General features: G+C 41.4%; 1 protein-coding gene across 1 annotated transcript; it reads right to left on the bottom strand.

The window, feature by feature from the left end:
- Positions 1 to 1,580: 1,580 nt before the first annotated feature.
- Positions 1,581 to 14,505, bottom strand: LEPROT (leptin receptor overlapping transcript). Its single transcript, XM_069480103.1, has 4 exons — positions 14,438 to 14,505; positions 9,359 to 9,434; positions 5,536 to 5,722; positions 1,581 to 3,596 (listed from the first exon to the last, which is right to left on the bottom strand). Exons 1-4 carry the CDS (start codon positions 14,451 to 14,453, stop codon positions 3,480 to 3,482), a joined length of 396 nt encoding a protein of 131 aa, XP_069336204.1. The 5' UTR covers positions 14,454 to 14,505; the 3' UTR covers positions 1,581 to 3,479.
- Positions 14,506 to 15,037: the final 532 nt, after the last annotated feature.

Genomic DNA, 15,037 nt, shown 5'->3' with positions numbered 1-15,037 from the left:
TGGGTGATTTGGATATAAAGAACCTGGGCAGGGAAGGGGGGGGCAGTGGCTAGGAGGAAGCCCCTGATTGGAAGAGACAGGGAGCAAAACTCACAGGCGTATACCTGGACCACAGGGACATTTGGAGGTGGAAGAGGATACAAAAATTGAAGAGAGAAATCTTGTTCTCGGGGAAAGAGGTGGGAAGTTACACTGTCCTCCCCTGAACTGTTCACATTACCCTGTTTCCAAGACCCAAAACTCAGGCAGGTACCTTCGGTAATATAGGTCAGCCATGTTGGAGTTTACCCTGCCCTGGGAGGCTTGGCCCGGGAATTCAATCACCAATTTGTAATATCATTTCTGTAGAAAAAGTGTTTCAAAGTCTGCCTGTGAGCCAGTTGTTTGGAACATGCTAAAGAATCCCTTCAGAACAAATTATTGATACACACTACTTGGATGGATCTCAAGGGCATTATGCTGAGTGAAAAAGGGCAATCTCAAAAATGTCATGTGCTGTATTATTCCATTTATATAACATTTTTGAAATGACAAAATAAGAGATGGAAACAAATTAGCGTTGGCCAGGGGTTAGGGCTGGTGGTGGACAGGGAGATGTGTGTGCGACTATAAATCAGTAGCACAAGGGACATCTTTGTGGTGATACAATAGTCTGTATCGGTGGTGGCTACATTACTCTACCCTTGTCATAAAATCACATAGAAATACACATACATATTTCCCAATGTTAATTTTCTAGTTTTGATATTGCACATTATCTAAGAGGTAATCATTGGAGGAAGCTGGATAAAGGGTATATGGTGCCTCTCTGCATTATCTCAGCAACTTCCTGGAACCTGTTTGAGTTACTGAATTATCTCTTTCAATTAAATTATTTCTATTGGAAAAAAAAAAAAGAATCCTTCATAAGATTACTTACTTGTGGAGAATATCTGAAGTGTATTCTCAGTTTTAAAATGTAATCAATATGCTTGGAATCGCCAAATATATTTTATAATATATAGAAAAAAATGAATCTTTTATAAGGAAAAAAAATGTCCAGCATTTGTGTCACCAGGAAGAAACTTCTGTACTGTACATTCATAAATAGCAATATTTCCTACTGACATTATTTAAATGATACTTAGGCACTGCAGAATAAATGTCTCTCTTTTCAGACACATAGCAAACCCAATAATCTATCATTTCAAATACTCTTTATCCAAGTACCTATATCACTCTGGAAACACAATCAAGAGGTAATGCTTTAAGGCTACATATTAAGGCTATCTTGGTTATTTAAAATGTGTATAAGCAACACTTTCGCAAAATGTAGTATAAACTAATCACAATTGCTATCTTACAGAGAAAAGCTATTACAAGCCAACTAGACATTCAAAATAGTATCTTAAAACTTATTGCTATTATTCTATTGCAGGACAGATTATTGCTCAAAAGTGCCCATTTAAAAACATCAAGAAATTCTCACTTTTTTGTTATCTTTCGAGCAAGGTGACATCACAATAAAAACTTTTAAACTTTTCTTCTGTGTTAAAAGTGAAATTTATTATAATACAGTAAGTGTAAGTGTCATTAAAAATGCTGGTTAAAATTATAAAGTATCTAAATAATTTTTCTGGTATTTAATATAAATATTGGAAATAATCACTTTGATAATTCGATATGTACACAGAACATTAGAAACAGAAAATCATGTACAAGGCCAAAAATAATGCATATTAACCCTTTAGGTATCACTTTTATCTTCTGGTCCCAGCATCATACTAGCATACACAGGGTATGCTAATTACTCAGGTCATCAGATCACAAACGCCAAGGTTTAAGGGTTACGAATGTATTTCAGTCATCACACTTTAACAATGTTTAAAAACCACTGGTTGTATTCAGATCAAGTGATTCTATTTCCCCTATTTCCCTCTGTCAATAGGTCCTGGACAAAAAGATGAGCTAGAAAAACTGTGATTACAGGATCCAACATGACATGTAGTGCCAATGATTCACTTAAAAGGTGGCATAAAGTTATATATGAAAGTCTCGCGGGACATGAAAGACAATAAATGTATCAACATGTAAATAAAACTAAGCAGTTCACCTTCTGCTTACATCCTCAGCTCTTATGTCTCTTTAGGAAGGAGGAGCCAGAGCTAATCAGAACTGTTGAGGGCAGCACGGGGAAGGCGCTAGGGAGAAGTGCCAGATTATAAAGGGACATTCAAAAGTATTCACTGTCTACCCTTCCCCACTCCTGCTGAAGCAGGAACTGGTCCCAGCCCAGTCTGCTCCCCGACATCCAGTGCAGCTCTTCCCCCAGCACTGTGGAAACAGCCACTGCCTTTCAGACCATACCCAAGGGGACGCCTATTCCCTCCTGAGGACACTTTGGGTTGGGGTAGGGGGAACGTGGCATGCTTTGTTTTGGTTTTTTAACTTATTTTTATTATATATTGACAAATTATAGTTGTATATATTTATAAAGTACAAAGTAGTGTTATGATGTTTTAATACAATGCGAAATGATTAAATTAAGCTAATTATTAATAACAGAAACATCACCCCAAATATTTAACATTTTTTGTGATGAGAACATTGGAAATTTACTCTTAGCAATATTAAAAGTGTACAGTACTCAATTATTACCTATATTCAGCATGCTGTGCGATTGATCTTAAAAAAAAAGATTTATTCCTCCTATCTAACTGAGGCTTGGCATCCTTTGACTATCATCTCCCCATTCCGAGAAGAGATTTCACAGATTTGAGGAACAGACCCTATGTTACAGGTGTGAACACTTCACAACACCAAGAGTCTGAACCCATCCTCAACATGAGGGCAGGTGAGACATTTTTTACAAATGAGCAGGTAACACCCAGAGAGGTTAAGTGGTTCAGCCAGGGGGCAGACAAGGAAGCTAGGTGTAACGTTTCTTCCTCTATGACAACTCTTCTCAAACTTTAACGTGCGTACGATTTGCTTGGATCTCATCAAAATGCACTGGAGGGGGGGCAAGGTGGGGTTCTGATTCTGCATTTCTCATAAGCTCCCAGGAAATGTCAATGCTCTTGGTCTGTGGGCCACACGTGGAGAAGCAAGGGTCTACAACACAAAGAGGGAGCCACCTCTGCCTTTCTGGGCCATGAGAGACCTGCTTCAGGGCTACCTGCCTCCCACAGCACATCCCCAGGCAAAAGGTTTAGACCCACTGCATATGTGAGCAGCTGTCTATAAGACACTGCTAACATATTTTTCTGAGAGCACCATGATTATATGAACAGCAAACAAGTAACATAATCTAAACTTGCGAGGTCTATTTGCTGAGAAAAAAACTAATCTTTTACTCAAGAAGTATTCCTTAAAGTGAACATGATATAAAGGTATAAAAAACCCAGCATATTAAATTTCATAGTAAAATGCCACATGTGCACATATATACCTAGAATATAAATGCTAAGAAATTCAATGCATTCTGTCATAATAAAGTGCTACCACCGGTCCCAGCTAAAATCATCTTCTCTTCCAAATACAAGGAAAAAACCTTGAATTGTAAGGAAAATGACTGCATTGCCTGCCAGCACGAGGCCACAGGCTCCCCATTTGATCTGAAACACAAGAAAAGAAGGATTAAATCCTTACTTCCTTCATAGTGTACTCTTTGCAAAACTGTTATTTTCTGCATTAGAAACATCCAGTGAAATGTTACACAAAGCTGCTAAAAGACTTAATAATGTAACAGGCAGAAACAGTAAACTGTTCAGTAATTAGACTAATTACTTCTGCAATGCTTGTTAATTAAGTCTGGTATCATCCTTAACATTTTCCCTATTAGTCATATTTCTCTACTGGTTTTTAATTGATGATGATTGCCTTAAGTAAAATACAAGTAGTCAGATTATAAAAAGCCCAATTACAATATTGGGTACTGAAAGTTCTGCACATATCGACTTGTCATAGAAAATAGGAACTGGAGAGTTATGGATTCATTTGTTTCTTTTCTAGGCAAGAAAAGACTTTAAATAATACTCTGCACACAAATGAAAGCAGCTTTCCAGCTTGGCAGACGGTTTTACAGAGGCACAGTTGGGGGTGAGAGTACCCTCTAGTGGGCACTTTTTATTTTAATTTAACCAGAAATACCAATGAAAATTTCTTCACAAAATGATAGCAGTATCAAACAGGGAAAATATAAATATTTACAGCAGCACTTAGGAAATGCTAGTCTAAGGCACAAGAAGACTAAAGTCATGACAATCTTGCATTCAAAAACCTTCAATGCTTCCTTATTAGATAAAGTTCCAACTGGCATGCTGTTCAGACCCTTGCTAATCAGGCTTCACCTTACTCATGAAGTATCCCTTAAAGCAAACATGATATAAAGGTAGGGGGAAAAAGCCAGCATATTAAATTTCATAGTAAAATGCCACATGTGCATACATATACCCAGAGTATGAATTCTAAGAAATTCAATGCATTCTGTCAGAATAAAATGCTACCACCAGTCCCAGCTAAAATCATCTTCTCTTCCAAATACAAGGAAAAAACCTTGAATTGTAAGGAAACACAACAGTTATATATACAACCTTTCTAGCCTTAACCTCAACTACTTTCTTTTCGCTCCATCATATTCGACTGTCCTTTATTCTACATAGTGCATTTTCACACTTGGGTGTCATTCCATACAATAGCCTTTCCTACTTTAATCCAACTAGTTATCCTTGGAGGCCTGTATCAAGTGCCAGTCAGAATTTCTCTCTTCTTGGTGATGGCATTCTGATCACGATTCAATTATCAAACATAGTGCACTTATAGTAAACTTACTCATCAATCTAGTTTCTGTGTTCTTTAGGAGCAGAGACAGTATCTGGCTCTTATTTGTGGTGTTTTACAAATAGATGGTCCAAAGACACTTACTGAATGAATAAACAAGAGTTGGGCATATCTGATATTCAATGCCCCAAATAAGAGTTTCATAAAATTAAAATAGAATATAGTTGGAGGGATTAAAAACAAATAGTAGGAATGACAGCAAACGTCAAAGAAATGAATAAATTACAACCACAATGTGTTTTGGAGACAAAAAGAAAATTTTTATATTGGACGCAAAGATGTCATCTTATTCATTGTATTTTCTAGCTGCTACATAGTTGTCCCTCAATATGTAACTACTGTATTGAGAATTGAGTCAACGATCCCATTTGCAGGACAAGATTTTGATATGATCTTCATTTTGTAACTAGAAAAGTATTGCTAGTGTAGTCTCTGTGTAATGCCATAAGATTTAAGAGGCGGGGATTTACTTAAGAACAATTCCAGAGAACAGCTTAAAGTAGAAAAAGCAAGAAATGGAATGCTTGTAAGAGAAACAAAGCAAGCATTCTGAAAACATGCCTGAGATACTGATAGTTGATCTAAAGTGGAGGAAGAGAGAAACGAAAACTACATCTAGCTTGGAGTATAAACTCAAGCAATGAAAATGAAATTGGGGTTCCAGACACAGGCCTTTCGAGTAAACTCAGCAAAACAATAGAAAACAAAACTTACCACAGCCACACGAGCAAGAATAACAGGAAATCCAAAGGCAGAAACAACAATTCCAGTAGTGAAGAAATATGCCAGTTCCCGACAGGCACTACTGGCTGCATCAGAGTCGTATGTGACTCTCTTGGCAATGAAATGGGGAATGGGGGAGACGGCGTGGAAAATCAGGACGAACAAGGGCCAGTAAACGCTGTCAGTTGGACCCAGACAAGACCCAAAAAGAAAAGTTACATTTTAAACAGTTACATTTTAAATGAAAGACATACTACTGTTTCAAAATCATTGTTATAGAAATGTCTAGGTCAAAAAATTAATCAATTGTGACTATTGGAACATAAGATGATTTCTACCAGGAATAGATAAGTAGTGATAATTTAAAAATTATTAATACTAGTTCATTAATACGTAGGTAGCTTATATTAAACAACTATCCAATGTATAATCTAGAAACTTCATTGTTTTCTGTATTACTGAGCTGCAATTTCTTTTAAAGACAGAATTTTAACTTAGTCATCTCTGCTTTCCCTACAGAACACAGTACAGTGGTTTGCAACATGCTAATCCAATAAAGATCTTTTTAATGCATGCATGCTTCATACCTTTCAATGGCTTAGAATAAAACCCAAATTCCCTGCCCCAGCCTACAAAGCCTTATATGGTCGGATGTTGTAAACTTCTTCCATTCATTTTGTACCATCTTCCCTTCATTTGCTTAATCTGTAGCCACACCAGTCTTCTTTCTGTTCCTGGACCACTCTGAGCTCATAGCTGCGTTGGGGCCTTTGCACTAGCTGTGCCCTCTGCTTGGAATGCTCTTCCCGTTTGTCAGCTTCTTCATATCGTGTGATCTAAACTGACAGATTCCCTCCTAGAAGCGGCTTTCCCTGACCAACCACTCTAATGTACACCAGGTCACCCTCGAACCCTCTTTTAACTTTATGTACGGTACTTATTCTCATCTCCTATTTTCTTGCTATTGAGGACAGAGATCTGATTAGTCTTGGTCAATCACCACTTATCTCCAGGGCCTCGAAGGAATGAGGTGCTACACTGATGCTTGTTGAATGAATGAAATAATAAGTGGATTTTAAGTATGGAAGACATGAAAATAAGTATGCTCACTGGTAAAAACTTTAAATGCACTCTAATGTTTATTATAACAGATCATAATAATACTCTAATGCAAAAACAAAACAAAACAAAACTGCTTTCTTTCCCCAAATTTCAATGATTTGCCTTTATAAAAAATTGCCATCTGGTTTCTAATGGTGTTTTCTCTATAAGTACTTCAAAAAGAATCTCTCATTTTTTTTTCTCCATCAGTTACACATTTATTAGGCTTCATTTCTTAAGAGAAAACATAGTCTCTACTCATTTTTATGTACATCACAATAATTCATGTCACCCAATACTGTGATAACAGATCCACACAGATAGCTGGCACCTACAAGCAGGACTTGGGGTAAAGCCAAACTAATGAAAGCTTTCCATTTCAGACACAGATCTAGTAACCAAAAAGCAAGCAGGGAAAGTAGCCTTCATCAAGAGGACTCAGGATGGAAACACTGAGTTTGAATTCCCAATTTTAAACTAGAGGGATTATAATATTAATATGTTTCAAGAATCACCAAACAATACTGTTGGAGGAGCCCTTAGAGATTCTCTAGTTCAAAGCCCTTCTTTTACCAGGAGGAAAGGAGATTCAGAGAAGGGAAGAGGCCTGGAATAGACCCTGCTGTCACCTGACATGCCCATAGCCAAGAGTTCCTAATTCTTCCTGGAATACAGTGACAGTTTTCCGAAAAACAATCTACGGGACTCCATGTTTCCATTCAGAGAAGCAACTGAAATATTACTGAATATATACTATTCAATAAATATGTAGGCCAGGGGTTGGCAAACTTTTTCTGAAAAGGGCCAAAAAGTAAATATTTAGGATTTGCAAGCCATAAAGTTTTGTTTCAACTACTTAACTCTGCCTTTTTAGTGCAAAAGCAAAGATAATTCATAAACAAATCAGCATGGCTGTGTTCCAATAAAACTTTCATTACAAAAACAGGCAGCAGGCCATACGTGGCCTATGGGCCAATTTGCTGACCTCTGATGTAGATGATAATCCTGGGTCACTATCATTAAGATATAAAATTAATTTCTTTGTGTTAGCAGTAATGGGTCATGTTTAGAGTTGGTTGCAGAATAATGGAAAAACCTTTGGTCAAGAGATTCAGAATACAATCTCCACTTCCATCTCTGCCACTTATTGCAGTGCAACTTCGGTAAGTCTCTACCTATTCTGGGCTTTGGTTTCCCAGCTAGAAATGAGAATAGTAACTTACATCCCTAAGGCTAGAATAGAAGTAATAGCTGTGAAGGTTCTGAACAGATATAAGCTATTGCTTATGTATGGATCCCTGTTGTGTTTAAACAATGGCTGAGATAGTTGGCCAGGACTGGGATGGTAGAGGTGAACTTATCAATGTCATAACAACTTGTTCCAGGTGCTCTCAGTTAATCACATCTTCTTCTATCCATTTGCTCAAGCCAATCACCTGGGAGACATCCACGAACTCTCCCTACTTGTTTTGAACTCTGACATCAATTCACAAAACCTGCTGGCTCTGCCTCCTGGATTGCTCTCCTTTTCTTTCCATTCCCACTGCCACAGCCCTAAATTTTGCTTGATTTATGACTACAGTCCCTTACTATTCCTCCTGACTACAGTCTCAGAACTTCCCTATCTTGTCTCACATTTTGGCCAGAATGACTTTTTAAAACAATCCTCTCCCCCCAAACTGTTCTTAAGCTATCTTCCCAGCTCCTGTTGTCTCAGTAGACAATCTAACCTCCTCTGCATGACGTACAGAGCCCTAAGGGATGACTCTATGTTCTTGACCAGCCCTTCTTTTGCCACTCCCAACTACAGTTCATGCTCTACCATAATGAACCATGTGTGGTTTCCTGAAATGTCTATGTGCTTTCACGTGTGTGGGCCTTAGTATATGCCTTTCCTGCTGCCTACAGCCCTCCTTCCTCAGAGGTCTGTATGGCTGGCTTCCTGATTTTCTTGACATTTCTGCTCACATGTCACCCCCAGAGAGGCCTTCTCTGCCACCCTCTTCCCGGCCTCTGGACCCTTTATCTATCTTTCATGACACTTCTACCTCTGACAGAATGCACATTGTTGTTCTCTGTTTATTGTCTAGCTCCCCCACTGAAATAACAGACTCTTAGAAAGCAGGATCTTTGTTTTCTTATTTCTTAATTCCCACTTCCCATACAGTGGCTGGCACAGGTAAGCACTCAACTGACAGCCGTTGAATAAAAAACTTATTGAATGTTCCCTCTACCTGGAATGTCCTCCCCTGACTCATAAGCCTAAAAAACTCTTATTTATCCAGCAAGTCTTGGCTCAAATACAACCTCTGCAATGCAGCACTCCCTGACGGTCCCGCTGAAACCCAGGTGCACGTCCTCTGCACTCCCAGGGTGCCTGCAGGCAACTCCACTGATTGGACCGTCTGCCTGCCTCTCACTCACAACCAGAACTGTAGCTCCTTGAGGACAGGACTGTGTCTCTTCATTCTCGTACCCCAGGTGGTCCAGAATGGGTGTTAAACAAATGCTTATTAAATGAATACATCAATTTTTAAAAGAGCTTTTCTCTGCACAAATATACCTGACCCATAAAGGGACTGTGTTCCTAATCTGGGCTTTACTAATGCATTGGTTAGTGCTTGGTGCTACATGGACCAAACTCTTCAACACCCAAACTAATAGTGACAAAGAAACAAAAAGAGGAATAGTTCTTTCTGAAATGATAACTTACCCATAGTCCTCTAAGGCACAGCCCAGCATAAGAAAAGTCAGCCCAATAGCCCCACTGAAGGATAATGCCACAAGAGCTGTGAAAGACAAAAACAAGAGTTAAAGGTCCCAGATCAGTGGTTGCCAGAGGCTGGAGGGTTCAGGGAAAATGGGGAATGACTAAAAATAGGTACAGAGCTTCTTACAGGCATGATGAAATGTTCTGTAATTAGATAGTAGTGATAATTTCACAACTTTGTGAATATACTAAAAACCATAAAAGTTTACACTTTAAAAAGGTTAATTTATGGTATATGAATTATACCTCAACAAAAAAAATTTGCTAAAAAAAGGCCCAAAATTTAAGCAAATGTAACAGTTTACTTATTAATTGATGTTACATTTGACTAGCAAATGACTGCTGTTATGGACTACATATTTGTGTTCCCCTCACATTCATATGTTGAATCCTACCTCCCCGCCATGAGATGCTATTAGGAGGTGGGGGCTTTGGGGCTTAATTAGGTTTAGATGAGGTCTTGAGGGTGGAGTCTCCACCATGGGATAGGTGTCCTCATAAGAAGAGAAAGAGACTAGAGCTCTCTCTGCTTTCTACCATGTGAGGACAAAAAGAGAAGATGGCCATCTGCAAACCAGGAAGCAGACCCTCGCCAGACACCAGATCTGCCTGCACCTTGATCTTGGACTTCCCAGCCTCCAGAACCATGAAAAATAAAGGTTTCTTGTTTAAGCCACCCAGTCTATGATGTATTTGTTATAGTCACCCAAACTGATTGAGACCACTACCTATGTCCACCACTTTAAAATCATAAGGTAGAGAAAGAGCTCAAGTAATTCCAGTACCTAACCCCTAATACATGAATTCCCTCTGTATTTGTCACAAGAGACCAGCCAGCCAGCCCGCACAACTCCAGTGAAGGGAAGCTCACTTCCACCGGAGGCAGGTCATTTCCTTTTGACAGTTTCTAAATGTTGAAAAGTCTCCCTCTTTAACTTATATCCAGAACTTTCTCCCTGTAATATGTACCTTTGCCTCCCCAACCCATAGTACTTCCCAGTATTTTAAGACTGCTTTCACGTCTTCATAGAATACAATTCCCTGCATCTGCTGGACACTCCACTCTGAGAGTGTAGGAATGTATTTGCCCTTGTCAGGCTGCTGAATGAGAGACAGAACATCAGGGTTGTTAAAAAATCTTGAGCTGCATCACAAATACGGATCAAATCTTAACTCTGCCACCAACTGGTTGTGTGACCTTGGGTAGGATCTGAACCTCTTTGAGCCTGAGTTCTCACCTGGCTCAGGCTCAAAGTTTATGGGAATTAAATAAGCATGTAAAGTGCTTGGCAAAAGGAGGTGCTCAATAAATAAATGTGGACTGATGCAAGGATCTACTCATTTTAGTAATGTGCTCTGATAAAAATATAAATCAAGAATGGACAAACACCACATGTACTTACTATTGGAACTAACTGATGAGCACACATGTGCACAGAGGGAAGTAAATCTCAGTGGAAATCGATTGGTGGGAGGGGCAAAAACCTACCTAACAGGTACTATGAACACTATTTGGGTGACAGGCACACCTTTAGCTGGAACTCAAACATTACAAAAGTGATCCATGTAATCTAAAACTCTTGTACCCTCTTAATATTTTGAAATTAAAAAAAAGTATAAAGCAAAAGCATAGGATACTATATTATCCAAATTTTCTTCTGAAAAAATCTATAATACTCACAATCATTGATTAAACTAATGAACTTCTTTTATTGTTTCCTTTTACTTTGAAAGGAAATGTAGGGAAACTGTTTTATAAGAAGATGTCAAGGAGCTTTTAAAAAACATCTGGGGGGAGAGGGAGGAAGGGATGGGTATATTCACACCTAATGGGTGCGGTGCACACCGTCTGGAGGATGGACATGCTTGAAGCTCTCAGTCAGGCGGGACAAAGGCAATATATATAACTTAAACATTTGTACCCCCATAATATGCTGAAATAAAAATAAATAAAAAATATAAATAAATAACCATCTGGGGCTGGGCCTGGTGGCTCACGTCTATAATCCTAGTACTCTAAGAGGCTGTGGCAGGAGGATGGCTTGAAGCCAGGAGTTCCAGACCAGCCTGAGCAAGAGAAAAATTAGCCAGGCATGGTGCTGTGTGCCTGTAGTCCCAGCTACTCTGGAGGCTGGGGCAGGAGGATCACGTAAGGCCAGGAGTTCGAGGCTGCAGTGAACTATGACAAAGCCACTGCACTCCACTTCAGTCCAGGCAACAGAGCGAGACCCTGTCTGAAATTAAAATAAATAAATAAATAAATAAGTAAATAAATCTGGAAGCATACAGATGTTAGGGAACAGGAAAGAATTTTCAATTTTAACTTTTTATATCTTTTTCCATTTAGTACATGCTACTTTTAAATAGAAAAATGCCCACATGTAGAGGGAGAGTAACTTCTCGTGTGCTTTTTCATTACAGATGACCTTTTCCCAGCTAGCTTTGCTCCTCTCCTCTGTTCCTGACCATCTGCAGTACTCTCTCCTCCATGAGACCTGTCAAAGCTAAGAATCACTGAACTCTTCCTTCTGTGCTGACACCAATTTCTCACGGTTCACAACTGTATTTCTTTTAGATTCTTTTTGACCCTTTTTTCCCCTCTTTTCTCAGAAATCACATCCTCTGCATCTCTTAAAGCTGGAGTTGACCAGGAATCTGACCCCATCTCTCTTTTCACTCCACACACTTCTGCTAAGAAACTGCATTTGACCCAAAGCTCCCAGTATCACAAGGGGCAAGACACAACTGAGGATCCAGCCCAGAGTAGGTCCTAAGAACTAGACCTGCAGCTCCACCTCCAATCTGGACTTCTCTGCCTAGACAGCCAGCAATGATCTCAAATTCAACATGTGTAAAACTGAACCACCATCCCCACCCTCTCCTCCTAAACACACACTTCATCTTCCACTTCAACATCCTATCTTAGAGGATTGCACTATACCTTCCAGCAAAACAGCAGGTCCAGGGGATGCCATCTCCCAGACCTCACTCAAATCCACCCTCTTCTTCAGAACTCTCTGCTACTGCCCTAGTGCAAAGGCTTTATCATCTTGTGCCTGCCTCCAACTGTGGCTTCCAATCCATCCTCCCTCCACACAGCAGGCAGTGAGCTTTCAAATATACATGGCAACTTTGCAGTTGCTTTCACAGCCTGTAAGTTGTTCTGGCCCTGAGGCTCACCATGGTCTGCCTCCTAAACTGCTTTTCCAGTTCCAACCTCACCACTAAGTTCCAGTCTTACTAAAGGAGCTTAAATTTCTGAAGAGATCAAGGCATGTTCTTTCATGCTCCCTGCCTGACGTCATGTGTTATTCTCTCCACATGGAATATACTCCACCTTCACACCATGCCTTGCCAGGTGAAGCCTTATTGATCCCTTTAGATCCAGTTCAAGCTTTGTCTCTTCTATGAAAACAGTCCTCTTTCTCCCTGGAGCAAGGTTAAGCAATCCCATCTGTACTAGTTCCCCAGGGCTGTGGTTATAAAGTACCACACACTGGGCAGCTAAGAACAACAGAAATTTATTCTCTCACAGTTCTGGAGAGAATCTGCAAAGAACCTATTTCCAAATAAGGTCACAGTCACAGGTTCTAGTGAATTAAAACTTGAACATACCTTTTTGGGAGACAAAAATCCAACCCACCATCTCTGTGCTCTGACTGCATCTAAGCACCTAGACACTTACACAGTAATACAACTATTTCCAGCTCTGTCACCCAACAATAACTTAATTTTCTTTTTACCCCAAGTCTCCAACATGCAATAGTTCCTCAATAAAATTTGAATTATTTGCAAAATGCTCTCTTCCCTTAGTCCTTTTCCATTTCATAAACTATCTTCCTTTTTACTACGTAACAATTTCTAACACATAAACATTATTAGTTGGCAGTTTCTGGTCCTGTAGTACTGAGATAGCACCTTTCTTCTGTTTTCTGCACTGGCTTCAAATGGCTATATTACACAGGTGGATACTGTCCAAGTAAACCATATTTATTAAACTGATATTGAATATCAAAGTCAGTCAGAAACTATGATACAATGTATCTGCTAACAGCTCACGCACTCAGATAAATTCATAATGAACACACATGCATACACATGCATACATTCTGTATTCATGTTTATAGCAGATGTTGATTAACTGGAAGGATCTTTGGGTACAAATTTCAAGGATAGAAACTCCAACGTAAAAACAAGTTATGCTACTATTTGAAAGACTAGAAATGGAATGGTTTCCTACAAAAACAACAGGATACCTTCCAACAATCTCTTCCCTTCCTCATCCCTCTGAAGACATAAAGGAAGGGGTGTTCCTTGTACCCTTTTATCAATTGCCCCATACAAAAACACATACTGCACAAACACTACTTTCTTGTCCACAGATGAACAGAGAAAACACTGAAGAAAGTAGTGTTTAAACTGCACCTAATCTAGTCTTCACGATTACGAGGAATACAGCATTTCTGGGCGCTTTCTATTGACATCCACCCGGAGTCAACTCTGCCCAGCTGGAAAAATCATTAGGAACAAAAGGATTAAGTTTCCCAGTGCTGAAAACACTGGAGACAAAGGCTCCTTTGCAAGAAATGGGAAACTGTGGAGGGGCAGGAAACGGGAGGTAAGGCGTAGGATGGACACGTTAAGAAGTGGAAACCTAGTTTAAAAACTCGGGGTGGAGGGCGCTCCGAGAACAGAGGAGGAGCCTGGGAGGTGATGCTCCCGGAGCCGGCCGGGGTCTCCCAGGAAGGCACTGCACCCGGGCAAGGGTTCCGCCTGGAGGGCCTGGGGGCCCCACTCGAGAGCGTGCAAAAAAGGGCTGAGGTTTCCCCCGAAACACCGCTCCACCCGCACCCCAAGGGACGAAGAAAGCGGGCGAGCGCCTCCCACCCGGAGGGCGGGAGGGGTGGCGGAGTGCGGGAGGCCGTTCCTCGCCGGCGCGCTGAAGGTGCAGCTCCAGCCGTAACCCAGGGCGGAGGTGGCGACCGCAGTGCTCAACAAGGGGGCCGGGGGCCTCGTATGTACCTTTAACGCCCGCCATGTCTCTCGAGCTGGGGCCGCGGCTGCTTCCGGCTTCCTGCCACAGCCCGGGTCCCCGCCCAAGCCAGGCCCGGGGCCGCCCCTCGGATCCCGAGCCCGCCTCCGTCGCTCCGGAGCCCACTCTGATCACGCAGAGCCCCGCCCTGCCGGTCCGGAACTCCGCCTCCATCCCGCAGAGCCCCGCCTCTGCCAGTCCCGACTCCACCCCTGCCACGCAAAGTCCCGCCCCTGCCGGGCCATAACCCCGCCCCCAGCCCGCAGAGCTCCGCCCTGCCGGCATTGAGCCCGCCCATTCTGGTCCTAATCCCGCCGCCGCCACGCAGAGCCCACCCCCTTCCATCCATAACTCCGCCCCCAGTACGCAGAGCCCCGCCTCTGCGGGTCCCGACTCCACCCCTGCCAGGCAGAGCCCCCCCCCTACACGTCTCATCCCCACCACTCAAAGCCCCACCCATGCTGGTCCCGATCCCGCCGCCGCCACGTAGAACCCCGCCCCTGCCTGTCTAGAACTCCGCCCCCAGTGTGCAGAACCCCGTCCTTATTGGTCCTGATCCCCGCCACTCGAACCCCGTCCCCATGCTGGTC

This window comes from Eulemur rufifrons, chromosome 8 (assembly GCF_041146395.1).
Source record: "Eulemur rufifrons isolate Redbay chromosome 8, OSU_ERuf_1, whole genome shotgun sequence".
Lineage (NCBI taxonomy): Eukaryota > Metazoa > Chordata > Mammalia > Primates > Lemuridae > Eulemur > Eulemur rufifrons.
Note: the sequence above shows the minus strand (reverse complement) of the source record. Positions and strands in the feature narration are given on the sequence as shown.

Excerpts from the sequence above, each read along its gene's own strand:
- LEPROT (XM_069480103.1), bottom strand. Across the intron at positions 5,723-9,358 it reads TGTGCCTTAGAGGACTATGG|CGTTTACTGGCCCTTGTTCG; the intron begins GTAAGTTATCAT and ends TCCAACTGACAG. Across the intron at positions 3,597-5,535 it reads TTCTTGCTCGTGTGGCTGTG|ATCAAATGGGGAGCCTGTGG; the intron begins GTAAGTTTTGTT and ends CTTGTGTTTCAG.